The sequence below is a fragment of the Perissodus microlepis genome, chromosome 14, assembly GCF_051167445.1.
Source record: "Perissodus microlepis isolate ML-2025 ecotype Zambia chromosome 14, ASM5116744v1, whole genome shotgun sequence".
Taxonomy (NCBI): Eukaryota; Metazoa; Chordata; class Actinopteri; order Cichliformes; family Cichlidae; genus Perissodus; species Perissodus microlepis.
Window position 1 is genome coordinate 5,598,316 of NC_140474.1, and position 27,236 is coordinate 5,625,551.

Genomic DNA, 27,236 nt, shown 5'->3' on the forward strand with positions numbered 1-27,236 from the left:
TCATACAGCATTAGTGTAGCCTCACATACTTTCACCAGAGAGCCTACGTTTTCACAGCATCATCACAGCAGCAGATGAGTAGATTGGGAGACACACACAGACACACACATAGAAAGAAGACGTCATACATCCATGTGCACAATTTACTTTTTTCCTCCAAAGTCCTCCTCTCCAGACATTTTCAATAAGCCTCATTCATGTGCTATGGATCTTTTTCATAACTCTAATATAAACAGGCCAGTAAAACCGAGCTTACCCTAATTTGGTATCATATAGTCAAAATATTCAAAAAGAAATACATTAAAGATTATTAAGAGTCTTAATTATTTTTCTGGATTTAAATGGGCTTCCAGACCACCGTGTTTCTTATATTAGGAATTTAAAATGTACATGTTGTGCTTTGTTCATATGTTCTGTCATACTCTTAAATGGTGTATGCTTATATTAAAAAAAGCTGTTTTCAAATAATGAGGCCAGTATACACACACCATAAATTGCTATGTACTGCTTTAAATAGCCTTTTCAGTCATTTTTTTATACCCTTGGCTAGGGATGATGTCATAGAGGGAGGATCTCCCTAATATGGTCAATTAAGGCACAAAGTGCTACACACAAGCTCCACCTACCCGTTGCCCCTGTGAGGGGCATCGATTCAGGGGGCAGTTGGTTTATAAAAGCTGGCCTTAAAGTGAAGATTTAAAAACAGCTTGTTTCAGACATTTAATGAAGTGAGGATCTGCACCAAGGCCCAGCTAATGATGAAGAATAACTCTGAGATGTGAATTATGCAATATAAAAATATGGAGTAGGAAATAATGTTGTCTCTTTGAAAATTTCACTGAAATTTATTTAAAATTTGACTACAGGACAGAAGAGTTTTTGTGTGAATATTACTTTATTTAAGTAACATCTTTACAAACATTCTTTCAATGCAGCTCTGACAAAACACTTGCCACTGAAACCCTTAGAATCAAAAAGAAATTCGAAGACCTCGTTAAACCAGAAAGTTAAAAATCTCTCTGCATGTACATCCTACCTCACTGCGCGTTACCTTCACATGTCACTACTCGTCTCAGCTTTTTTTTTTTAAGCTCTAGTTCTCAGCTGCAAAAAAGGGCACTGTGCTAAACGTTGTTAATGAGACAACTCTTTTATGGATTCATGCATTTTACCACGCAGCTTCATTCCATCAGTCAGCCAAATAAAGGAAACATAAAAGTGTTTATTCTTAAATGTTTTACATCTACTTGAAAATAGAAAACCGTTCAAAAAGCCTGATTGGTGTATCCTCTAAGGTAGGACGTTTTAACAGAATACCAGAAAAATTACAAACATGTTTATAAATGGTAAGTTCTTTGTTTATAAATTAAACTTAAATATCAAAATTTAGAGACATAAAAACTGATATTCAAGAAGATTATTCCATTTTAAAACAGTTTATACATTAAATAGTAGATACATTGTTTAAAATGTACTGGGTAAAGGCACTTAAAGTTTCAATCACTCTGACAGTTATTTTTGGTGTTTTTAGAAATAAATATCTGTTTTCTGCCTTTTTTTCTAACACGATTGCTTTGCAACAAGATCAAGACACGCCACCCCCACTAGTCTCACTCTAGCAGCCTTTTAGCAACTTGGATCAACAGAATAAACTTTACAGTTTCCTCTCTAAAATTTCTGAATTTCTGGTTTAAATCCCCAAATTTCCGTCCAGCTCACTGCTGATGTTTTGAAACGCAACAATACTTAACAGCCAAGCTTCAGAAATATCAGTGTATTTTAAAGCTACAGCCTCATTCACAAAAAATACAGTGGTGCCCTTTTTTTTTTGGCATTGTACAGTAAAAACATTAATAAAAAATATATTAGCAGCAGGTTGGGCTAAATATTTGAGAGCAACCTATAACCAGATAGTCACAGGTTTGATCCCCACAGCAGAAAAAGAGTCCAGAGCGTCCTGCTTACTCACTGACCGTCTCTGGAAAAAAAAAAGCACAGGCTAAATGTGCTAATATATAAAACTATGGCAAAAAAAAGCCCATAATCTCAGAAAGTTCACACTTTTTCTTCAAGATAAACAAAACATCGTTTCAGGTCAAAACAATATCATTTATGCTTTGGTAAATATGAAAATACATTATGAACTGAAAAGGAAACAGCTTCAAAAAAGCAATTATATTGTTTTATTTACATAAATATTCCTCTGGCCTACGTTGTGATGGTTCATAATGAAATATTTTTAAATGATCATGAAACTGAATCATGAACCATGAAGTCGATGTGAGTAAAAGACTCTTTCCAGCGCATTTCAAACACAAAACAAAAATAAATAATGAAGCAGTCCGACATGTTTACATTCAGAGTGAAACCTTTAAAAACCAAACAAAATCGGATAAATAATTTGGACTAAACTAACAAACCGTAACAAAAAAAGTCATCACATGTAAGATGAGAGAAGGAAGTATATAGTAATCTTTAGCTATAATAATGACAATAATACTGCTTGATGTAATGTTATTGTAGTTCATCACATTCATACATCATCTATGAAAATATAATATCATTTTTTTTGTTAAGGCACAGATGAACCCCAAATTAATATACACAGTGTTCCTCTGGGCTATGTTACTATTTATCCATCTAAATTGATTTGGTTAGAGTTGCCCAGTTTTGGCGATATTAGCTGGAGAAATGATGCGTGGAGCCCACAAATAATCAGTTCAAAAAAGTTCAGTAGATAAACAGCACTACAGGTCAGAAGAAAAAACTAATGTATCATTAATTTGGGGATGAACTGTCCTTTTATTAGAGGTTTACTTTATATTAACACGGCAACCTCACAAAAAAACAAAACAACAATAACAAGAAAAGTAAAATACATTAAAGATACCATTCCAGCATCTTCAGTACTTTGACACCTGGTGAGCTGCTGTTGTTGTCTTTGTTGTTGCTGTGGTCGTTGAAGACTCGTCTGTTCGTGTTTCAGCCAGGTGCTGGGTGATTCTGGTAGTCTTTGTCACCATGGTGACAGTTCCCTCCTCGGAGGAAGAGATTTGGTGCTCTTCGGTCATTTGTGAGGTGGTGAAGTTGAGCCCTGAGGTGTGGAGGCAGAAAGACCCCGAGACATCTGCCTCACCCCCTACCTCACCTTTCCGCTGGGCCTGAGGAGAACCCTCTGGAGTTATCTGGAGGAAGCCTGCGGTAGGTAGGCCAGGAAATAAGAGAAATGAAAGGAAAAGAGGAGGATAGGTGAAGAAATCAAGAGGGAAAAGAAACTTAGTCTTATGTAGAAGAGACAAAACAGAAGAGTATATAGATTAGAGATTTATTTACCAGGCACACAAAAAAATATACAAAAAACATCAAAGGTAGCAGCAAGAATAAAGTATAGATAGTGAAAAGTATATTCTAATAAATCCTGTGGTAATATAGTGAAAAAACCCAGTAAAATCCAGACATAACATATGAAAACCACATGCAAAATTGATTAAACATCATTTTTGAATGTGTAGACTTTTACAGTTTTTCATTTTCTCATTTATATGCTGATCTATAGTCTCGAGTCTTACAGTTCTCATAATGCAACTAAACAGGCAAATTTAATAGACAAGGTAGATACAAATTTAGATTTTTCTAAATTTTCCATGTAGTGCTTTGATAAAAAAAATCTCTATTTTCTTGTCCTTACTATATTTATTAATATATAAGAGCTCAGGCTATGCATTTTTCTTAAAGAAACATGAAACACTGGATGACTAGTCTTTTAGTGTGGCAATGCACAGAGATTCAAATGAACGCAGAAGAATTTAAAGCTGACTGGGTTGGGTTCAAAACCTGCACTAAAACTTTCTGGTAAAATGCTGCCATCTTGTGGTGAAGTTTTTAATTAAATATCTCAGAGGGTTTTTACAAAAAGCGGCTTTAATAATAACATTAACAGCAGTATTGACATAATGCCAGCCCAATAGCATCTCCTTTAGCCTTACCTGTGGCATGTGGCTTCAAGGTGACCTTTGGGACCTTAAACCATGAGGAAGACTCTCTCTCTTCTGATTCCCTGCTTTTGCTCTCCACCTTGCTCCAAGCTTGAAACTTTGTTGAGGTGAACTCCGTGGCAAAACCAGAAGGGGACTCTGAGCTGTCCCTGTCCAGCATTTCTGTTCTGGCACGAGAAGACACCAAATCCTTCAAAGGCTCCTCAGTGAAACCCCCTGGTAACATTGTACTTGATTGTACTTCTTCTGGTGATGAATGCTTTCCCAGTTCCCCACTTGTTTCCATGTCTGCTCCTCTTGCACCCATCTTCCCATATAGACTGGTAAACTCGACCTTTGGGAGTTTGATTTTACCACTTAATGCCACCTTCTCTTCCTTGGAGCCCTTGTGAGGGCTTTCACCATTGAGACTTGAACTTGAACCTTCTCTTTTGACAGTGTCACCACCAAATGATGCAGATTTGCCAGACGAAAATGACACTTTAGGCATCTTTATTCTTCCCCCCTTTGACTTTTCTTCTTCTGCCCCTTCTTTTTCTGCACTTGCAGCAGCTGACTTTTCTTTGGACTTTCCAAAGCTTGGCTTCTTTTTGATTTTGGGCATCTTCACTTTGACAGTCTCTGTCTCAGCCTCAGCCGTTGCTTCCCCTTTTAAGGGACTTGTGCTTGTAGCAGGCTCATTTGTTGGAGGAGTGTCTACCAAGACAAAAACCGCTTTCTTTACTTTAGGCATTTTAGGGCCCTCATACTGAATTTCTGGCCCATGGACATTCACACTTTCCTCTGGTGAGGATAGGGAGGGTAATGGGACGCCAAACTTAGGGATTTTGATTTTCTTGCCTTTTTCTGTTTTGCTGTCATCTCCATCTTGAGATGAGCCAATATCAAACTCTATGTCTGGTATTTTGGGGACTCTGATTCCTGCATGTGGAGATGAGGAGCCACCCTCTCCTTTCACTTCTGTTTTTAGACTTACACTTGGTAATGTAACTTCTGGTACTGGATGGTTAACACGATTTTTGTCATCTTTAAGACCATTCTGGGTTTCAACTTCAAAATACTCAAATCTTTCTCCACCGTTTTTCTTTTTTGGCATTCCAATCTTGAATTTTGTTCCTTTGACTTTAGGCCCTTTTACTTTGCTGCTCGTTTCTGTAGTGACATCTAAGTCAGGTAGATCAACCCTTTTCCTGTCCTTTTTTCCCTCCCCTTTGTGAAGTCCAGTATCAAGTTCTAAGCCTCCTTTTGGACCTTTGATATCTATTGTTGGGACTTTTAATTTTAGGCCTTTGTGCTCACCCTCAAAATGCAAATCAGCTTCTCCAAGAGCCCCAGTGTCCAGATCAGCCTTACCACTTGGTAAGTTAATCTCTGCTTCAGTGGTTTTAGCCATTGGCAGTAGTATTTCTCCCTCTGGAACTTTAATATCAGAACTGGTTACTTTCATCTCTACAACAGGTACCTCACTACCTTTAATTTTGCCTTTCGGGAGTGAAATATCAACTTTTGGCATCTTGATAACTGGCAGTTTGATGATTCCTCCCTCTGTCTCCATTTTCTCTGCTGGTGTATCAATGTTTACTTTTCCCTTGGGAAGTGATATGCCCACATTTGGCATCTTGAACTCTCCTCTATCTCCCTTGATATCTGCCTCAGGACCTTGCACTGAAGGTTTTCCTTTAGGAAGAGAAATGTCAACTTTTGGCATCCTGAATATTCCTCCCTCACCCTTAATTGCAGCGTTGGCACCTTCAGTCTCTCCCGTTGGAAGTGAAATATTGACTGAAGGCACTGTCATATGTGGCATTTTGCTGCCATCTCCCTCAATTTCCATCTCTCCTTTAATTTTGCCAGATTTTCCTTTGGGTAGAGAGACGTTAAAACCTGGCATTTTGACCTGAGGCATTCTGATCCCCCCCCCTGCACCTCCTTCCAGCTCGATCTCTGCACCTTCTGTTTTTCCTTTAGGTAGTGAAATATCAACTGAAGGCATATTGATGTGGGGCATCTTGAATTTTCCAGCTTCTCCTTTGATCTCCACATCTCGAACTCCTGGACTTTCAACTTTTCCTTTAGGTAGAGAAACATCAACATTCATTTCGACATCTGCACCTTCAATCTTTTCCTTGAGTGCTGAAATATCAACTGAAGGCATTTTCATTTGTGGTGTTTTGAATTTCGCTCTTTCATTTCCTTCTGTTTCAGTCTCTGCATCTCCAGTCTTTCCGCTGGGCAGTGAAATATCAACAGAGGGCATGCTTAGATGTGGTATCTTAAATTTTCCACCTTCCCCCTTTAACTCCACTTCTGGACCTTCAATCTGTCCTTTGGTTAGAGAGATATCAACATCTGGCTTTTTCCAGTGAGGCATCTTAAATTTTCCTTTGGCATGTCCTTCTACTTCAACATCTGGACCTCCAATCTTCCCTTTGGGCAATGAAATATCAAGAGAAGGCATGCTTAGATGTGGCATCTTGAATTTTCCACCTTCTCCTTGAATCTCTATCTCTGGACCTTCAATATGACCTTTAGGCAGAGAAATATCAGCATTGGGCATTTTCAGATAAGGTGTTTTGACTTTTGCTTCTCCTTGTCCATCCACTTCTATTTCTGCCTCAGTACCTTTGAGTTTTCCTTTAGGAAGCGATATGTCAATGTTGGGCATTTTTATGTGAGGCATTTTTAACTTTCCCTCTGTAGTCTCCTTCATTTCTAAATCTGGTGAATCAGTCTTTGCTTTTGGAAGTGAAATATCAAGTGCAGGCATATTAAAATGAGGCCTTTTGAATTTTCCGTCACCCCCTTTTAGCTCCAGGTCTGGTCCTTCAATCTTTGGAGACTTTCCTCTGGGCAAGGACACATCAAGGTCTAATTTGGGGAGAGAAACATCAATCGTTGGCATTTTGGGAATTTTAAGGTTTCCCTCATAACCTCTTATATCAGCCTCTGTAACATCAACTTCTGCTTTTGGGAGAAGAACCTCAGTCTCTGGTGTTTTAGCTGCTGGTAACGAGAGCTCAACAGAAGGCATCTTGACCTTGGTTTTAGCTTCAAGGTCACCACTTGGCTTACCTAGGTCTTTTTCTTTAGAGACCAAGCCTGGCATAGAAAACTTTGGCAGTTTTAAAGAGACGTCAGGTGCATGGAAGCCACCTTTCGCCTCTACATCTGCATCCAGTTTTGCTTCAACTTTTTCCTCTGGGAGTTCACTTTTGGGTGATGATATTTTTAACTTGGGAAATTTCATTTTGTATTTTGACATGTCATCTGAGTTGTCAACATTGATATCTGGTTGATGAATGTCAATTTTTCCCTTTTTCCCTTTAACATCAACATCAGGACAAGAGACTGATACATCTGCAGCCTTCTTGGACATGCCAAATGAGGGCAGTTTGATTTTAGGTTTTTTCACCTTGACTTTTCCACCTCCATCAAACTCCACCGACGGTGCTCTGATCTCTCCTTCTACATGGGGTGAACTGAGTGAAGTATCTCCCTTAGGTACTGGTATTTCCAAGTTACAGCTCTTTGTCTTTCCCCCAAACCTAGGAAGAGTGAAACTAGGTACTTTGAGGAAAACAGGTAGATCAAAGCTGCCCCCTGAAGAAGGCCTTCCTCCTTCTGCTTTCAGAAGTTCTACTTCCACATCATCACCTTTGGGTTTTGTAAGGCCAAAATTGAGATCCATCTTTGGAGCTGAGATGTCAACTGTTGGTAGTTTTACTGTGGGAAGTTTTAGGGATGCACCTGGACCTTCTAGACCACCTGTCTCTATATCTTCATTCTTAACTTCCAATTTGGCAGGATTAAGGCCTCCTGTAAGACCAGACATCTCCAAATCTCCAGATGCATCAGGACTTAGAGTATCAACTTTGAAGCCTTTAGCTTTTACACCAGAGGGCAGGCTGAGATCAAGGTCAAATTTGGGAAGATTTATGTCAAGAGTTGGCATGTGGAATCCACCTCCTTTTTTATCAACTTCAACCTTTGGGATATCAAACCTTCCTTTTTCAGAGAGTCCTTCAATATTGATATCTTCCTCTACTTTACCCTCTGGAACTGTGACCTTTTCTCTCTTCACGTTGGGTCCTTCCACTTTGATATCACCTTCTGGGAAGTTCATCTTTGGAAGTGAAATATCAACTTTGGGCATTGTGAATTTGCTTCCTTTATTGCCAGGACCTTCGATGTTGACGTCAACTTCAGCTTTTCCTTCAGGTAGTAAAATCTCAAACCCTGGATATGCACCTTCTATGTTGAATTGAGGTCCCGTTGTTTTGATTTTAGGAAGAGAGACAGATGGCATATGAAACCTTCCACCCTTTTCAGAATGCCCGTCAATTTCTCCGTGTGCTTTTGCTTTAGGGAGTGAAATATCAATTTCGGGTATCTCAATTGTCCCACCTTTAGTATCAGGGCCCTTTATTTTTACACCACCTTCTGGGAGACTGACTTTAGGCAAAGAAACATCAAATTTTGGCATTTTGAATTTGCCCCCTTTCATCTCGGGGCATTCGATATTTATGTCACCCTCAACTTTTCCTTTAGGAAGTGAAACATCAACAGATGGAACTTTGATCTTCCCTCCCTTGACATCAGGACCCTCAAGAGTGACATCAACATCTGGAGACTTCATTTTGGGTAGTGAGAGATCCAATGATGGCATGTCGACAGTGGGCAATTTAAATTTCCCCCCTTTAATATCTGGACCTTGGAGGTTGATATCTACCTCTGGAGACTTGATTGTAGGGAGTGAAATATCACCTCTGACTTCAGGTCCTTGGATATCAACATCAAGTCCCTTTGCTTTCATTTTAGGAAGAGAAATATCAACTGAAGGCATGTGAAACTTGCCACCTTTACCAGTTTTTCCTTCAATGTCAATATCCACATCTGCTTTTCCCTTTGGAAGAGAAATATCAGCAGTGGGCATTTGAAGTTTCCCTTTGAAATCTGGTCCCTCAACATCGACTCCAGCCTTTGGGAGACTGACTTTAGGCAAAGAAACATCAAATTTTGGCATTTTGAATTTGCCCCCTTTCATCTCAGGGCATTCGATATTTATGTCACCCTCAACTTTTCCTTTAGGAAGTGAAACATCAACAGATGGAACTTTGATCTTCCCTCCCTTGACATCAGGACCCTCAAGAGTGACATCAACATCTGGAGACTTCATTTTGGGTAGTGAGAGATCCAATGATGGCATGTCGACAGTGGGCAATTTAAATTTCCCCCCTTTAATATCTGGACCTTGAAGGCTTATATCTACCTCTGGAGACTTGATTGTAGGGAGTGAAATATCACCTCTGACTTCAGGTCCTTGGATATCAACATCAAGTCCCTTTGCTTTCATTTTAGGAAGAGAAATATCAACTGAAGGCATGTGAAACTTGCCACCTTTACCAGTTTTTCCTTCAATGTCAATATCCACATCTGCTTTTCCCTTTGGAAGAGAAATATCAGCAGTGGGCATTTGAAGTTTCCCTTTGAAATCTGGTCCCTCAACATCGACTCCAGCCTTTGGGAGACTGACTTTAGGCAAAGAAACATCAAATTTTGGCATTTTGAATTTGCCCCCTTTCATCTCAGGGCATTCGATATTTATGTCACCCTCAACTTTTCCTTTAGGAAGTGAAACATCAACAGATGGAACTTTGATCTTCCCTCCCTTGACATCAGGACCCTCAAGAGTGACATCAACATCTGGAGACTTCATTTTGGGTAGTGAGAGATCCAATGATGGCATGTCGACAGTGGGCAATTTAAATTTCCCCCCTTTAATATCTGGACCTTGAAGGCTTATATCTACCTCTGGAGACTTGATTGTAGGGAGTGACATATCACCTCTGACTTCAGGTCCTTGGATATCAACATCAAGTCCCTTTGCTTTCATTTTAGGAAGAGAAATATCAACTGAAGGCATGTGAAACTTGCCACCTTTACCAGTTTTTCCTTCAATGTCAATATCCACATCTGCTTTTCCCTTTGGAAGAGAAATATCAGCAGTGGGCATTTGAAGTTTCCCTTTGAAATCTGGTCCTTCAACATCGACTCCAGCCTTTGGGAGACTGACTTTAGGCAAAGAAAGATCAAATTTTGGCATTTTGAATTTGCCCCCTTTCATCTCAGGGCCTTCGATATTTATGTCACCCTCAACCTTTCCTTTAGGAAGTGAAACATCAACAGATGGAATTTTGATCTTCCCTCCCTTGACATCAGGACCCTCAAGAGTGACATCTACCTCCTGATACTTCATTTTGGGTATTGAGAGATCCAATGATGGCATGTTGACAGTGGGCAATTTAAATTTCCCCCCTTTAATATCTGGACCTTGGAGGTTGATATCGACCTCTGGAGACTTGATTTTAGGCAGTGACATATCACCTTTGACTTCAGGTCCTTGGATATCAACATCAAGTCCCTTTGCTTTCATTTTAGGAAGAGAAATATCAACTGAAGGCATGTGAAACTTGCCACCTTTACCAGTTTTTTCTTCAATGTCAATATCCACATCTGCTTTTCCCTTTGGAAGAGAGATATCAGCAGTGGGCATTTGAAGTTTCCCTTTGAAATCTGGTCCTTCAACATCGACTCCAGCCTTTGGGAGACTGACTTTAGGCAAAGAAACATCAAATTTTGGCATTTTGAATTTGCCCCCTTTCATCTCAGGGCATTCGATATTTATGTCACCCTCAACCTTTCCTTTAGGAAGTGAAACATCAACAGATGGAATTTTGGTCTTCCCTCCCTTGACATCAGGACCCTCAAGAGTGACATCAACATCTGGAGACTTCATTTTGGGTAGTGAGAGATCCAATGATGGCATGTCGACAGTGGGCAATTTAAATTTCCCCCCTTTAATATCTGGACCTTGAAGGCTTATATCTACCTCTGGAGACTTGATTTTAGGGAGTGACATATCACCTTTGACTTCAGGTCCTTGGATATCAACATCAAGTCCCTTTGCTTTCATTTTAGGAAGAGAAATATCAACTGAAGGCATGTGAAACTTGCCACCTTTACCAGTTTTTCCTTCAATGTCAATATCCACATCTGCTTTTCCCTTTGGAAGAGAAATATCAGCAGTGGGCATTTGAAGTTTCCCTTTGAAATCTGGTCCTTCAACATCGACTCCAGCCTTTGGGAGACTGACTTTAGGCAAAGAAACATCAAATTTTGGCATTTTGAATTTGCCCCCTTTCATCTCAGGGCCTTCGATATTTATGTCACCCTCAACCTTTCCTTTAGGAAGTGAAACATCAACAGATGGAATTTTGAACTTCCCTCCCTTGACATCAGGACCCTCAAGAGTGACATCTACATCTGGAGACTTCATTTTGGGTAGTGAGAGATCCAATGATGGCATGTCGACATTGGGCAATTTAAATTTCCCCCCTTTAATATCTGGACCTTGAAGGCTTATATCTACCTCTGGAGACTTGATTTTAGGGAGTGAAATATCACCTCTGACTTCAGGTCCTTGGATATCAACATCAAGTCCCTTTGCTTTGATTTTAGGAAGAGAAATATCAACTGAAGGCATGTGAAACTTGCCACCTTTACCAGTTTTTCCTTCAATGTCAATATCCACATCTGCTTTTCCCTTTGGAAGAGAGATATCAGCAGTGGGCATTTGAAGTTTCCCTTTGAAATCTGGTCCTTCAACATCGACTCCAGCCTTTGGGAGACTGACTTTAGGCAAAGAAACATCAAATTTTGGCATTTTGAATTTGCCCCCTTTCATCTCAGGGCCTTCGATATTTATGTCACCCTCAACCTTTCCTTTAGGAAGTGAAACATCAACAGATGGAATTTTGATCTTCCCTCCCTTGACATCAGGACCCTCAAGAGTGACATCTACATCTGGAGACTTCATTTTGGGTAGCGAAACATCAAGGGATGGTATATTTAGCTTCCCACCTTCAACCTGAGGGCCTTCAGCATTAATTTCAGGACCTTTGGCTTTGATTTTAGGAAAAGACAGGTCAATAGATGGCATGTGGAACTTTCCACCTTTTCCAATATCTCCTTCAATTTTTCCTTTTGCTTTTCCTTTGGGGAGTGAAATATCGATGTCTGGCATCTCAATCTTTCCAGTTTTAATGTCAGGACCTTTTATTTTGACACCACCTTCTGGAAGACTCTCTTTTGGTAAAGAAATATCAAATTTTGGCATTTTAAACTTGTCACCCTTCACTTCAGGGCCCTCAACATCAAGGCTGCCCTCAACCTTTCCTTTAGGAAGTGAAACATCAACAGATGGAATTTTGATCTTCCCTCCCTTGACATCAGGACCCTCAAGATTAATATCTACATCTGGAAACTTCATTTTGGGTAGTGAGAGATCCAATGATGGCATGTCGACAGTGGGCAATTTAAATTTCCCCCCTTTAATATCTGGACCTTGAAGGCTGACATCTACCTCTGGAGACTTGATTTTAGGCAGTGACATATCACCTTTGACTTCAGGTCCTTGGATATCAACATCAAGTCCTGTTGCTTTGATTTTAGGAAGAGAAATATCAACTGAAGGCATGTGAAACTTGCCACCTTTACCAGTTTTTCCTTCAATGTCAATATCCACATCTGCTTTTCCCTTTGGAAGAGAAATATCAGCAGTGGGCATTTGAAGTTTCCCTTTGAAATCTGGTCCTTCAACATCGACTCCAGCCTTTGGGAGACTGACTTTAGGCAAAGAAACATCAAATTTTGGCATTTTGAATTTGCCCCCTTTCATCTCAGGGCCTTCGATATTTATGTCACCCTCAACCTTTCCTTTAGGAAGTGAAACATCAACAGATGGAACTTTGAACTTTCCTCCCTTGACATCAGGACCCTCAAGAGTGACATCTACATCTGGAGACTTTATTTTGGGTAGTGAAACATCAAGGGATGGTATATTAAGCTTCCCACCTTCAACCTGAGGGCCTTCAACATTAATTTCAGGACCTTTGGCTTTGATTTTAGGAAAAGACAGGTCAATAGATGGCATGTGGAACTTTCCGCCTTTTCCAATATCTCCTTCAATTTTTCCTTTTGCTTTTCCTTCGGGGAGTGAAATATTGATGTCTGGCATCTCAATCTTTCCAGTTTTAATGTCAGGACCTTTTATTTTGACACCACCTTCTGGAAGACTCTCTTTTGGTAAAGAAATATCAAATTTTGGCATTTTAAACTTGTCACCCTTCACTTCAGGGCCCTCGACATCAAGGCTGCCCTCAACCTTTCCTTTAGGAAGTGAAACATCAACAGATGGAATTTTGATCTTCCCTCCCTTGACATCAGGACCCTCAAGATTAATATCTACATCTGGAGACTTCATTTTGGGTAGTGAGAGATCCAATGATGGCATGTCGACAGTGGGCAATTTAAATTTCCCCCCTTTAATATCTGGACCTTGAAGGCTTATATCTACCTCTGGAGACTTGATTGTAGGGAGTGAAATATCACCTCTGACTTCAGGTCCTTGGATATCAACATCAAGTCCCTTTGCTTTGATTTTAGGAAGAGAAATATCAACTGAAGGCATGTGAAACTTGCCACCTTTACCAGTTTTTCCTTCAATGTCAATATCCACATCTGCTTTTCCCTTTGGAAGAGAAATATCAGCAGTGGGCATTTGAAGTTTCCCTTTGAAATCTGGTCCTTCAACATCGACTCCAGCCTTTGGGAGACTGACTTTAGGCAAAGAAAGATCAAATTTTGGCATTTTGAATTTGCCCCCTTTCATCTCAGGGCCTTCGATATTTATGTCACCCTCAACCTTTCCTTTAGGAAGTGAAACATCAACAGATGGAATTTTGAACTTCCCTCCCTTGACATCAGGACCCTCAAGAGTGACATCAACATCTGGAGACTTCATTTTAGGTAGCGAAACATCAAGGGATGGTATATTTAGCTTCCCACCTTCAACCTGAGGGCCTTCAACATTAATTTCAGGACCTTTGGCTTTGATTTTAGGAAAAGACAGGTCAATAGATGGCATATGGAACTTTCCACCTTTTCCAATATCTCCTTCAATTTTTCCTTTTGCTTTTCCTTTGGGGAGTGAAATATCGATGTCTGGCATCTCAATCTTTCCAGTTTTAATGTCAGGACCTTTTATTTTGACACCACCTTCTGGAAGACTCTCTTTTGGTAAAGAAATATCAAATTTTGGCATTTTAAACTTGTCACCCTTCACTTCAGGGCCCTCGACATCAAGGCTGCCCTCAACCTTTCCTTTAGGAAGTGAAACATCAACAGATGGAATTTTGATCTTCCCTCCCTTGACATCAGGACCCTCAAGATTAATATCTACATCTGGAGACTTCATTTTGGGTAGTGAGAGATCCAATGATGGCATGTCGACAGTGGGCAATTTAAATTTCCCCCCTTTAATATCTGGACCTTGAAGGCTTATATCTACCTCTGGAGACTTGATTGTAGGGAGTGAAATATCACCTCTGACTTCAGGTCCTTGGATATCAACATCAAGTCCCTTTGCTTTCATTTTAGGAAGAGAAATATCAACTGAAGGCATGTGAAACTTGCCACCTTTACCAGTTTTTCCTTCAATGTCAATATCCACATCTGCTTTTCCCTTTGGAAGAGAAATATCAGCAGTGGGCATTTGAAGTTTCCCTTTGAAATCTGGTCCTTCAACATCGACTCCAGCCTTTGGGAGACTGACTTTAGGCAAAGAAAGATCAAATTTTGGCATTTTGAATTTGCCCCCTTTCATCTCAGGGCCTTCGATATTTATGTCACCCTCAACCTTTCCTTTAGGAAGTGAAACATCAACAGATGGAATTTTGAACTTCCCTCCCTTGACATCAGGACCCTCAAGAGTGACATCAACATCTGGAGACTTCATTTTGGGTAGCGAAACATCAAGGGATGGTATATTTAGCTTCCCACCTTCAACCTGAGGGCCTTCAACATTAATTTCAGGACCTTTGGCTTTGATTTTAGGAAAAGACAGGTCAATAGATGGCATATGGAACTTTCCACCTTTTCCAATATCTCCTTCAATTTTTCCTTTTGCTTTTCCTTTGGGGAGTGAAATATCGATGTCTGGCATCTCAATCTTTCCAGTTTTAATGTCAGGACCTTTTATTTTGACACCACCTTCTGGAAGACTCTCTTTTGGTAAAGAAATATCAAATTTTGGCATTTTAAACTTGTCACCCTTCACTTCAGGGCCCTCGACATCAAGGCTGCCCTCAACCTTTCCTTTAGGAAGTGAAACATCAACAGATGGAATTTTGATCTTCCCTCCCTTGACATCAGGACCCTCAAGATTAATATCTACATCTGGAGACTTTATTTTGGGCAGCGAGAGATCCAATGATGGCATGTCGACAGTGGGCAATTTAAATTTCCCCCCTTTAATATCTGGACCTTGGAGGTTGATATCTACCTCTGGAGACTTGATTTTAGGCAGTGACATATCACCTTTGACTTCAGGTCCTTGGATATCAACATCAAGTCCCTTTGCTTTGATTTTAGGAAGAGAAATATCAACTGAAGGCATGTGAAACTTGCCACCTTCACCAGTTTTTCCTTCAATGTCAATATCCACATCTGCTTTTCCCTTTGGAAGAGAGATATCAGCAGTGGGCATTTGAAGTTTCCCTTTGTAATCTGGTCCTTCAACATCGACTCCAGCCTTTGGGAGACTGACTTTAGGCAAAGAAACATCAAATTTTGGCATTTTGAATTTGCCCCCTTTCATCTCAGGGCCTTCGATATTTATGTCACCCTCAACCTTTCCTTTAGGAAGTGAAACATCAACAGATGGAATTTTGATCTTCCCTCCCTTGACATCAGGACCCTCAAGAGTGACATCAACATCTGGAGACTTCATTTTGGGTAGGGAAACATCAAGGGATGGTATATTTAGCTTCCCACCTTCAACCTGAGGGCCTTCAACATTAATTTCAGGACCTTTGGCTTTGATTTTAGGAAAAGACAGGTCAATAGATGGCATGTGGAACTTTCCGCCTTTTCCAATATCTCCTTCAATTTTTCCTTTTGCTTTTCCTTTGGGGAGTGAAATATCGATGTCTGGCATCTCAATCTTTCCAGTTTTAATGTCAGGACCTTTTATTTTGACACCACCTTCTGGAAGACTCTCTTTTGGTAAAGAAATATCAAATTTTGGCATTTTAAACTTGTCACCCTTCACTTCAGGGCCCTCAACATCAAGGCTGCCCTCAACCTTTCCTTTAGGAAGTGAAACATCAACAGATGGAACTTTGATCTTCCCTCCCTTGACATCAGGACCCTCAAGATTAATATCTACATCTGGAGACTTCATTTTGGGTAGTGAGAGATCCAATGATGGCATGTCGACAGTGGGCAATTTAAATTTCCCCCCTTTAATATCTGGACCTTGGAGGTTGATATCTACCTCTGGAGACTTGATTTTAGGCAGTGACATATCACCTTTGACTTCAGGTCCTTGGATATCAACATCAAGTCCTGTTGCTTTGATTTTAGGAAGAGAAATATCAACTGAAGGCATGTGAAACTTGCCACCTTTACCGGTTTTTCCTTCAATGTCAATATCCACATCTGCTTTTCCCTTTGGAAGAGAAATATCAGCAGTGGGCATTTGAAGTTTCCCTTTGAAATCTGGTCCTTCAACATCGACTCCAGCCTTTGGCAGACTGACTTTAGGCAAAGAAACATCAAATTTTGGCATTTTGAATTTGCCCCCTTTCATCTCGGGGCCTTCGATATTTATGTCACCCTCAACCTTTCCTTTAGGAAGTGAAACATCAACAGATGGAATTTTGATGTTCGCTCCCTTGACATCAGGACCCTCAAGAGTGACATCTACATCTGGAGACTTCATTTTGGGTAGTGAGAGATCCAATGATGGCATGTCGACAGTGGGCAATTTAAATTTCCCCCCTTTAATATCTGGACCTTGGAGGTTGATATCTACCTCTGGAGACTTGATTTTAGGCAGTGAGATATCACCTTTGACTTCAGGTCCTTGGATATCAACATCAAGTCCTGTTGCTTTGATTTTAGGAAGAGAAATATCAACTGAAGGCATGTGAAACTTGCCACCTTTACCAGTTTTTTCTTCAATGTCAATATCCACATCTGCTTTTCCCTTTGGAAGAGAAATATCAGCAGTGGGCATTTCAAGACTTCCTCCTACATCTGGTCCTTCAACATCGACTCCAGCCTTTGGGAGACTGACTTTAGGCAAAGAAACATCAAATTTTGGCATTTTGAATTTGCCCCCTTTCATCTCAGGGCCTTCGATATTTATGTCACCCTCAACCTTTCCTTTAGGAAGTGAAACATCAACAGATGGAATTTTGATCTTTCCTCCCTTGACATCAGGACCCTCAAGCGCGACATCTATATCCTGAGATTTTATTTTAGGTGTAGAAAGATCTATGGATGGCATGTTTGGTTTTCCACCTTTGACTTGAGGACCTTCAGTATCTATATCTGGTCTTTTAGATTTTATTTTAGGGAGAGAGATGTTAATAGAGGGCATGTTGAACCTGTTGCCTTTGCCAGTGTGCCCTTCAATTTCCCCCCCTACTTTTCCTTTGGGGAGTGATATGTCAATATCTGGCATTTCAATCTTTCTTCCCTTTGTTTCAGGTCCTTTTAATTTGACATCACCCTCAGGAAAATTTACCTTTGGTAAAGAAATGTCAAATTTTGGCATTGTTATCTTTCCCCCTCTACCTTCAGGCCCTTCAGTGTTTATGTCAATGCCAGTGTCAACTTCTCCCTCTTCTTTACCTTTTGGAAGTGAAATATCAACAGTCGGCATTTTTACAACAGGAAGATCAATGGCAACAGATGGCAAATTGAATTTGCCTCCTTTCCCATTACCTTCAAAGGTAATTTCTGGTCCTTCAACATTTATATCACCTTGCTTTGATTTGATTTGAGGTAGAGAAACATCAACTGAAGGGATTTGAAAAGGTTCTCCTTTACTTTTTACTTGTATGTCACCCTCTGCTTTTCCTTTTGCTTTTCCCTTTGGAGGAGAGATGTCAAGAGAAGGTCCTTCTAGGACAAGATTTCCCTCAGGCATCTTCATCTTTGGTAGTGAGACATCCAAAGAATGCATCTGGAATTTTCTTCCTTTGACTTCAGGGCTCTCAATCTTTACCTCTCCCTCTGGTGATTTCATTACAAGAAGAGAGAAGTCAAGTGATGGGACGTTGAACTTTGCTCCTCCTTTTGCTTTAGATTCAATATCAAATTCTCCTTCTTTGGTGGGCACCTTTGGAAGTGAGATATCAAAAGTTGGGAGCTGGAACTTGCCACCCCCACTGCCACTGAGCTCCACATTGGCCTCAGTGTTTGCCTTGGATAGTGAAAAGTCAACACCTGGAAGTTCTGGTCCTTCAAGTTTGACATCAGGGTCAGGTAGCTTTATTTTTGGAGGAGAAATGTCTACAGTGGGCATGCTGAGTTTGCCTCCTTTTACTTCACTTCCTTCTAAAACAACCTCTTTTTCAGATGGCTTCAGTTTTGGTAGGGATATATTGCATGAAGGCATTTTAAAATTGCTTCCTTTTCCATCAGTTTCAGCCCCTCCCTTGTCTTTTGACAGAGAAACATCTATTGATGGCACCTCAATTTTCTGTCCTTTGATATCAGAACCATGTAAATTAGCCTCAGTTTCAGATGTTCCCATCTTAGGGAGTCTGACATCAAGTGAAGGCATTTTGAATCGTCCTTTAGCAGAGGGAGCCTCCATTTCAATTTTGCCCTTTGCCCTTCCCTTTTCAAGAGAAATATCAACAGAGGGTATCTGGATTTCACTTGGTGGTAAATGAAAATTTCCTTCCCCTTCAACATCAGTCACTCCTGCTTTGCCTTTGGGAAGGATCAGGTCCACTTTGGGTAACTTGAATTCCCCTTCCACAACTTGTCCCCTTATGTTTACTTCTCCTGGTTGAGAAATGTCAAAATCAGGCATTTTGAATTTTCCATCACCACCAACATAGTAGTCCATATGGACATCTCCACTGTCTGATTGGACCTTTGGGAGTGAGAGCTCAACAGAAGGTAGAGAGAATTTTCCTTCCACTTCTGGGCACTCAGTGTCCACCGGTGATCCCATCTTAGGTAGTGAGATATCAACCTTTGGCATAGAGATCTTGGGCCCTTTAAAAGTGCCCTCGACCTCATCAGGAATTCTCCGTCCGCTGTCTAATTCCAAATCAATATCAGCTACAGAGATGTCACTGGCAGGCATGTTGATTGCAGTCTTCCTAATTCCTTCGTGATCTTTGATCAATGTGTCAGTCTTTCCCTTCACTTTAGGCAAAGAAATATCAACAGAGGGAAGACCGATCTGCCCGTCTCCTTTGATTTCTACCTCTGGAGGTTTTATGTCAGTGTGAGGCATTTTGATGCCTCCAGCTTTTACCTTGATGTCACCATCAATTTCATCTGAATGGTGTGAGAGTCTAACTTTGGGTAGTTTCAACTTTGGCATTCTGATCTTTGCATCTCCTTTGTCTGCATCTACATGAACTTTTCCTTCAGCTGTTTCAGCTCTTCCTTTGATGTCCATTTCAGGAGCTTTGATTTTGGCCGTTCCCTTCACACTGGGCAAAGATGTCTCAGCTTTTCCTGAAGGGAGCGCAAACTCCACATCAGGTATGCTAACTTTAGATGCTCCCTTCTCCACATCTTTATTAGCAGACAAACTGAACTCCACAGATGGCGGCTGGATGTTTATCCCCGGAGGCTTCAGCTCCACAGATCCAGTTTCCAAAGTAGAGCCTGACTTTGTGTGTTTGCTTGTAGGAAAGGTGATGCCAAACTTGTGTCCTTTTCCTTTGCTTTTCACTTTAGCTCCAGGCATTTCAGATGGGGAAATATTCACTTGTCCTTCAAACCGTCCTGTCTCCACTTTTGCTCCCTTTTGCGGGAACCTTGGAAAACAGTGTTTTAGAGAGGAAAAAAAGAAATAGGAAAGAACATTGTAATATTTCCCCAAAAGATTATATCTAATTTAAAGCACAACATTAAAATAGATATAATTTAATGTTGTGCAATTTAATGTACAACAAGCATTGCATTGTAGTATTATTTGGAACTACCAAAGAGAAAGAAACAAACAAAAAAGGCCAACCTTATCCTCTTCTTTGCCTTCCTCTCAACTGCTGCTCCTCTGGCTTCCTCTACTTCAACTTTTGGACTTTTCCTTTGTTTGAATTTGGGAAGAGAAAACTCTACATCACTCATCTCCAGCCTGGGAGGTGTTCCCTCTACCACCAGCTCCTCTCTTCGCTTCTCTTTTAGCCTTTTCAGACCAAAACGTCCACCTCGTTTCTTCTGAGTCTTGAATGGTTTGGTCCCCTTCACACTCTGAAAGAAACACGTGTGACAAGAGCATCAGTCAACAACATTTGAAGACCTGCATCTATCTGTACTAATTGATCACTCACAATATATTTTTTCAACACAATGGCTTTCAGGATTAAAAGTGATTACAATAAATTGATAAAGCTACTTTACTATTTTGGCCATCTTGACTTTGGGACCTTTGACCTCCACACTGGGAACCTTTGGGCGCACGCTGCCATCCGCTCCAGGGATGGTTCGCTTAAGCTGGAAGCTGACCCTATATGGCTCTGCGCACTGAAGGATTTTTAAAGCGTCTTCATACCTCACATTGTCAAAGTAGACTTTGGCACTTAGCAGCTGGTCACCTTCATACAGAAAAACAGTATGAACAATATATTCATGTACATCAGTTTGTGATGTATATTTAGTATAGGATGCATTTAGTAGAAAAAGTAGAAAAAGTAAAAGTGATTTATTAAATAAAGTTTGATTAGAGACACAGTTAAGCATTTTGCAATTTTGCATAATTTTAAAAAGTTTAAATTTGTTCAGAATTGAACAGCAGAAATGAGGCTTTCTTTTCGGAAGTAAGCAAAAAACCCAAAACAAACCAAAACGAAAAAAAACCAAACATCGGCCGACACCTAAGACTGGTGGGAAAGTAAGCGACTAATGCAGAAAACAGAGATTTTTAAATGGGAAACTGTTCTTGAAGTGAGTCAGGAAGTGTGATTTTATCGTGGTGGAAGCAAAACAGCACAAGTAAGAGGAAATTCGTGACGATGTTTATGTGAAGCGAAATGTGAAGCGTAGTTTGGATCTTCTTTTGCTGCTGGTTCAGTCAGTATTGTTTGGAGAGAGATAAAACCTGCAGCTTCAGAATCTAGCCCAAAAAGCACAGAAACACAAAGCGCCCGCCGACGCTTCAAAATCAGTGAGCTGTCGGCTTTCAGCCCCGACGGCGTGTCCGTGTCCGCGTACGTGCTGTCGGGTGAGAAAGGAGACATCTCACTGATTCAGATGCGTTGGGTTGTGTTTGTGTTTACGTCTTCGTGCAGAATCTGTGTACCTGCTCTCATTTTCTGTTTCAGCTGTTTGGTGGTTGTAGAAATTTTGTGAGGTTTAACCTGAGATTCTGGCGTTTTGGGCAAAATAAATTTATATTTAAAAATCGATTCAGGATTTTAATGAATCGATATCACGTTATCCAAGCCAGAATTATTTTTAATCGATAAATCGATAATCAACCCCCCCTTATGACAATGTCATCAGAATAAATGCATTTTAAAAAAAGTGGGTTAGAGACTCTTTGGAAATTGCAGACTCCCTGGTCAGGAAGTGTTTAATCAATATTTGAAGATTTTTACAAAAATTCTGCAAAATTCTGCAACAAAAATAGGCTTCAAATGTTGTTGGAATTTGTAGATTTCCACCTTCTGGGTCAAGACTTGTCCTATTATCTTCTATTGATATCATGTTACATTAGATTTTTTTCCCCTTTTAACTTCAACTTAAATTCACCTTAATTTTATTTGCTTTATTTGGCCCCAACATTTTGGCTTTTTGTTTCATATTTCATTATATTACTGAAGCAATTCATGAACTCTATTTTTAAAGTTGGGATATAAACAAAGCTGATATGAAATAAAATGAGAACAGATGATGTGGAAAATGTAATATTGGGCTTTTCCCCAAAATAATAAAGCTTTCTGTGCAAACTCCTTAAAAGAAGTCTAAATATCTTTTTAATTACCTTTTAAATCATATATAAATGTTATGTATGCTAGTAGTGCTTTCTAAATGAATCAGGTGTGCTTGCAGGCACCTTGCTGTAGACTGAGGTGTTTAGCAGCTGGAGAGTCTTTGAGGACGTCTTTTACAAAGATCCCTCGCTCTCCTCCACCAGTCACACTGTAGCCGCTGGCTCCAGCCCCTGCCTCTGTCTCCACCACAATTTCCACAGATTTAGAGGCTTCCTCCACACTCTGCGACACACAGACACCAACACAAAACTTCGGTTATCCACGAGATTCTTTTTTTGTTTTCTTATTACCAATTCTAGTTTAGCAATAGCAAAAATATAGTTAAACACAAAACTAGTCATTATTTCAGTCTTTTAAAATAAGTTAGTCAGTGCATAAATCCTGTGGTTTTGTCAGCCTGCATCACACTACTGCATCAGAATTGAATAGCAGGTCAAAAGCAAGTAAAAAATTGCTAAAACCACGTTTCGGTCTTGAATTTTAATTGTTTTTGGGCTCCAATGCTGAGTAAAATTTTGCACTTGTTTGAGTAGGTGCATGTTTTACTGTACTGTTCTCAACTTTACTTCAAAGTTAATTTTATCCATGAAGCTGTCGCAGAAGAAAGGTCATTCTATTCTTAGACTACATGCACTTTTCCACAGGCTGAAGAGAGGAAGTAAAATGCAGGAAAAAGTTAACAGTTTTCTGTGTTTAGCTGTGCATCACCTGGCACATTACAGCTTTAAGCCACTGATACATAGAAAGGTGATGTATTTCAGCCTGAAAAGTCTATCAGACTTCTGCTTACTGTCTGTTCATTTGCTGGCTCAGAGTCCATCTCTGGTTGGGCCAGCTGGCAGGTCGACTCTCTCAGATGACTTCTCTTCTGGCTCAGTACCTGCTTCAGCTCGGCATGGAGCTTCTCCTTCTGCACCTGCAACAATACAGATGACAGGGGTTGAGGTGCCATATCATGATGCAGCAAAAAAAGAAGAAAGAAAAACACCAAAGTGGATTTGTTATGCTTTTCCTTGTTTTCTTAGCTTGTTATTTATGTTTTTTGTTTTCATGTGCTTTGAACTTCAAATTCTTACTTCCAGGTTCTGTTTGTAAGTTGTCACTTGCATTCCCTTCCTCCCTGCATCCTCCGATGTGTGAAAGTTCAAATCTCTACATCTCCTGTGTCAGTTATTGTCACTCACTTCCTGATTTATTTTGGTAGATATTTGTGTCTCGCATGTAATGTTTCTTCCTCAATTGTCTCACTGTCTAGATTAAGTTCAACTGTAGATGGAAGGAGAAGCGTTTCCATCTACCTGACATCTGCCTTCACGTGTAGAAACAGTCTGTCTTTATTCTAGCCTTTGTTGTCTTTTCAGCATAAGTCTCTGTAGTCCTGTTTATAGCCTTTTGGAAACCAGCTTCATATTCTTGGATTACACTTTATTTTTTCCCTTCCTGGACTAAAGCTATCAGCTTTGGAATAAAGCTTACCTTTTGTTTGTCAGCCAACAAACAAACATTTGTTTGTCTGTTGCTTAAACTTTGCACTCTACTGTATATCCCAAATTTTGCCTTCAGAGTGCCTTAAATCTTCAGTTTTAGACATTTTTCTCATGGCATTTTAGACCCACCACCTTTTCAAACTACTAGTTAACTTCTGGCAGCCATAATAAGAAAGCTGACTCAAAGTGTGAGGGCTTAAAATGACTTATCATGCATAGCTACTTCAGTAATGCCAAGAATAATTGTGTAAATCTTTGACATAAATATAGTTTAACATAATGAAGATAAAAATAGATATATTTTCAGCAGTTTATTGTGTTACTTTCAAGCCTTTGGAAAAAATAAAGGACAAAACTGTAAAATAACTGAAAGCTAAAAGATAACTAATATTATTATTTAGTGTAATACCTGTAAATGGTAATCAAGAAAAAATAAACTTAAAATCAATGAAATTTTTAATTAAAAAAACCCCCAATTAATTGGATACATTTGTTATAAGGCACCCACTTTTGTTTTTGTATAGACTGTCTTGTTAATTGATAATAACATAAGAATGCAAATTTACAACATGCTTTTACACATCAAAATGTGAAAAATAAGAACTGAATTTTAATTACATGCATTGTTCAAACTACATATTTAACCATGTAACTAAAAATATCACCTAGCTAATATTCAAATAATTTTGGCTAATTGACCCCCCCCGTCCTTCCAGCTGTTGTTGTTCCCACATGATAACAAGATAAATCCCATTCACCTTGTTAGCAATGCAGACAAATGGGCACAAAATAACTGAAACCAGTATGTGTTACTGTGCGGTCCCATCCAACAGCAACCGCTTTGTTTAGCAAAATCCTCCTAAAAGTCCTCCTCCTAAAGTTGCTAACATTCTAGTTTGTGCGTTGGGGTGTTTACAGAGTCCCAGCACCTGCACTGTCACTTCAGCTTCATCATATTTAGACATATTTTGTTGTTCATTTTGCGGCTGGCGGTCACCTGCTGCCGCGTGAAAAGACTGTGGAGTGTCATTCCTGCTGAGCTGGGAGAAATGAGAGCTTGTTTACGTGTGGGACAATGACCTCAGCATATCTGTCCTGGGCTATTGTATTCCAGTTTGAATGGTCTTGGTTTGTGTCCAGGTCAGGAGGTCAGTCACCTCCCTGAATATATCCATATACCAACATAGTTTTTTTTTAAATAGACATTTTCTGAATGTGAGTGGAGCTGTGATGGCTTTGACCCAAATCAAAGAAATCATAAATAAATATAAACCTAGCTAATAAAATTAGTGTTACTTAACTGAAATAAAGCAAAAACTAACTAAACTGATACTGTGTATAAGCTAAATAAATAAAGATTTATAGTAAATGTTATCAGTTCAAGTTTTTTGGTTAAACTTATAACACTAGCATTGAGAATCTGATATTTACATGACTGATCAGAACGCTTTACACATACAGAAAGCTCCACAGCTGAAAAACGTTAATATTTAAATGCCTGTCAGTTCCTTCAGCAGCCACTAGAGGCTGTCTCCAAAGGTAAATCAATTCCCCCTAACCAAATTTAATTCAATTTATTTTTATTTATATAGTGCCACATCACAATTACATCACATCACAATTAGCAATTACTGCAAGGTACGTTATTTTGTACGGTAAAGACCAATTCTGTAAAATTCATAAAGCTAGTGTAAGATATTGCCTGGTAGGAAGTGGCATTTGTTATTATACTGATCACAAAAAGATGGATTACCTAAAAGTCTTTTCAGATACACTTTAAAATGACCCAAGGTTTTTACCTTTTATGAAAAATGGATGAAAAAGATGATTTGTCAGCGCTGTTCCTTTTCAGACAACCTTTTTTTTCTTTATTGACAATTAGATTTGTAAACACCTTTATTCTGACACATGGATGCATGGCAGTAAAACTCAGTTTATGCATGAAACCTTCATGTGCATCCTATCACTGCAGGTCATTTTCTGTGTCTCACCACTCTCTCAGGGCTCTCCTGTTCCTCTGTGGAGCCGCTGTGGTGAGGGTTGCGCTGGGGGGCGGAGGGGGATCTGGAAGACGGGGGTGACCGCCTCTTATCTTTTACCTGCCCAGACAACAGAAAGTGAGATGTTTGAGCGTGTGAGGCAGCAGTTTCTGGTGGTTTTACCCTTTAACTCAATTAATAAGATTATTTTGGCCCTGTGAACAGCTCTGCAGTGGAAGCTGTGGGAAAAATCTTAAGAACAGGGAGACGTATGTTTTAAATTTTAACACATATTGACATTTCTTTCTCTGCTGCTCCAGTGAAGCTGTTTAACAGAGGAAAACTGTACTGGGAATCTCCCAGATGTGAAAAAATGTAAGCTACAGTGTGCATGTCCAGCTCAGCAAACGTCCTCTGCATGAGTAAAATAAGATTTACAGTACAAGCTGTAGTCTTGTTACGTTTCTGACTCTGTGTGCTAGTCATGCTTCAGTACCATCCAGTATCAGGATGAAAATCACAGTATTAAAAAGTGATGCAGGTTTTATTGCAAACAGTACTGGCAAAATACAGAAGCATTGTGAAAAATATACGTTTCTTTCTGAAGCAGCTACATTTTTAATGTCCCCCAGATGACTGGTGATCCTGTTGTTTCCATTGGCTGTGTTCTCCTATTGAAGCAGGTTTTTCAGAGACAGCTGCAAGAAAAGATGAAGGTATTTTCTTTGAGGTGACTATTAACCACTATAAATTGAATTATGAAATAAACTCTTTATGATCTACTTTATAATTTCATTTTATCTGATTAAATCCACCACGACATATTGTTGTTATTATGCTGCTGCCTCTAATTTGCAAATAATATCTTTTCTTGGACTGAAACGGTGTTTCTCCCCAAGACTAATTTTAGACTAAGTCAAAGTTAAAAAAGGGGGCATTTACCTCTTGCCCCCTTTTCTAGAGGAAGCACGCCATGTCCAACCCTCCTATATCTCCTTCCTCTGCTTGTGACATGAACTCTTGCACAGATGATCTTGTCAAAACATTATGTTCCAACACTTTGACAGTGTAACCTCTGACACAAACTATAAATTCCCAGCACACAGTGAAAGCTGAATGCCTGTGATAAATTATCTTATAATTGTTCCCATTAGAAGAATTCAGTTTGAAACCATTTTGCTTACCAAATGTAATATTCCTGAAAGCTGTCTTACCATGCTCATGTCTTTAGTGCTCACCCCGCAAGCTGCTTGTTCACAGATACATAAATACACACATTTCCTCTCACAGAAACACAGCAGTCAGCAGGCATAAAACTTAAAGCTGTAATGACTTAGTGCTCTGTTTATGAGGTGCTACGCCACCAGAGATAATGTGCAGCTCGCTTCATAAAGTGCAATAATGCACTACATTTAAAATAGATTTGATTAGAGCAAATGAACAGCCACAGTAAAATACACAGCTGCGCAACATGACAAGCTCGTTTCAGTTAAACAGCAGTCACATAAAAGAATTGCTCCACTGACTGAACGTGTCCGCTGGGTACTTAGAGCTGAAACGCTGCATGTTTTTTATAGTTACAGAATTATTATTATTATTATTATATACAGTCAAATGGAAATTGCTCAACTTTTTTCTTTGTGTATTGGGATAAGCAAACAGTTGATTCTTGGTCAAACACTG

At 39.7% G+C, this 27,236-nt stretch overlaps 1 protein-coding gene across 2 annotated transcripts in view; it reads right to left on the minus strand.

Annotated features, from left to right (window-relative positions):
• Positions 1-817: 817 nt before the first annotated feature.
• prx (periaxin) overlaps positions 818-27,236 on the minus strand; it is a 41,514-nt gene continuing 15,095 nt past the window's right edge. Inside the window, exons 3-9 of one of the 2 annotated variants that reach the window (XM_084950346.1) lie at positions 25,566-25,673; positions 22,878-23,003; positions 22,150-22,309; positions 20,496-20,689; positions 20,110-20,345; positions 3,987-19,909; positions 818-3,196 (exon numbers count right to left, since the gene is read on the minus strand). In XM_084950346.1, coding sequence (XP_084806472.1) covers positions 2,904-3,196; positions 3,987-19,909; positions 20,110-20,345; positions 20,496-20,689; positions 22,150-22,309; positions 22,878-22,907 — 16,836 coding nt within the window. In that variant the 5' untranslated portion in view covers positions 22,908-23,003; positions 25,566-25,673 and the 3' untranslated portion in view covers positions 818-2,903. Of the gene's footprint in view, positions 3,282-3,986; positions 19,910-20,109; positions 20,346-20,495; positions 20,690-22,149; positions 22,310-22,877; positions 23,004-25,565; positions 25,674-27,236 lie in introns of both variants that reach the window. The other variant, XM_084950348.1, reaches the window with a different exon arrangement.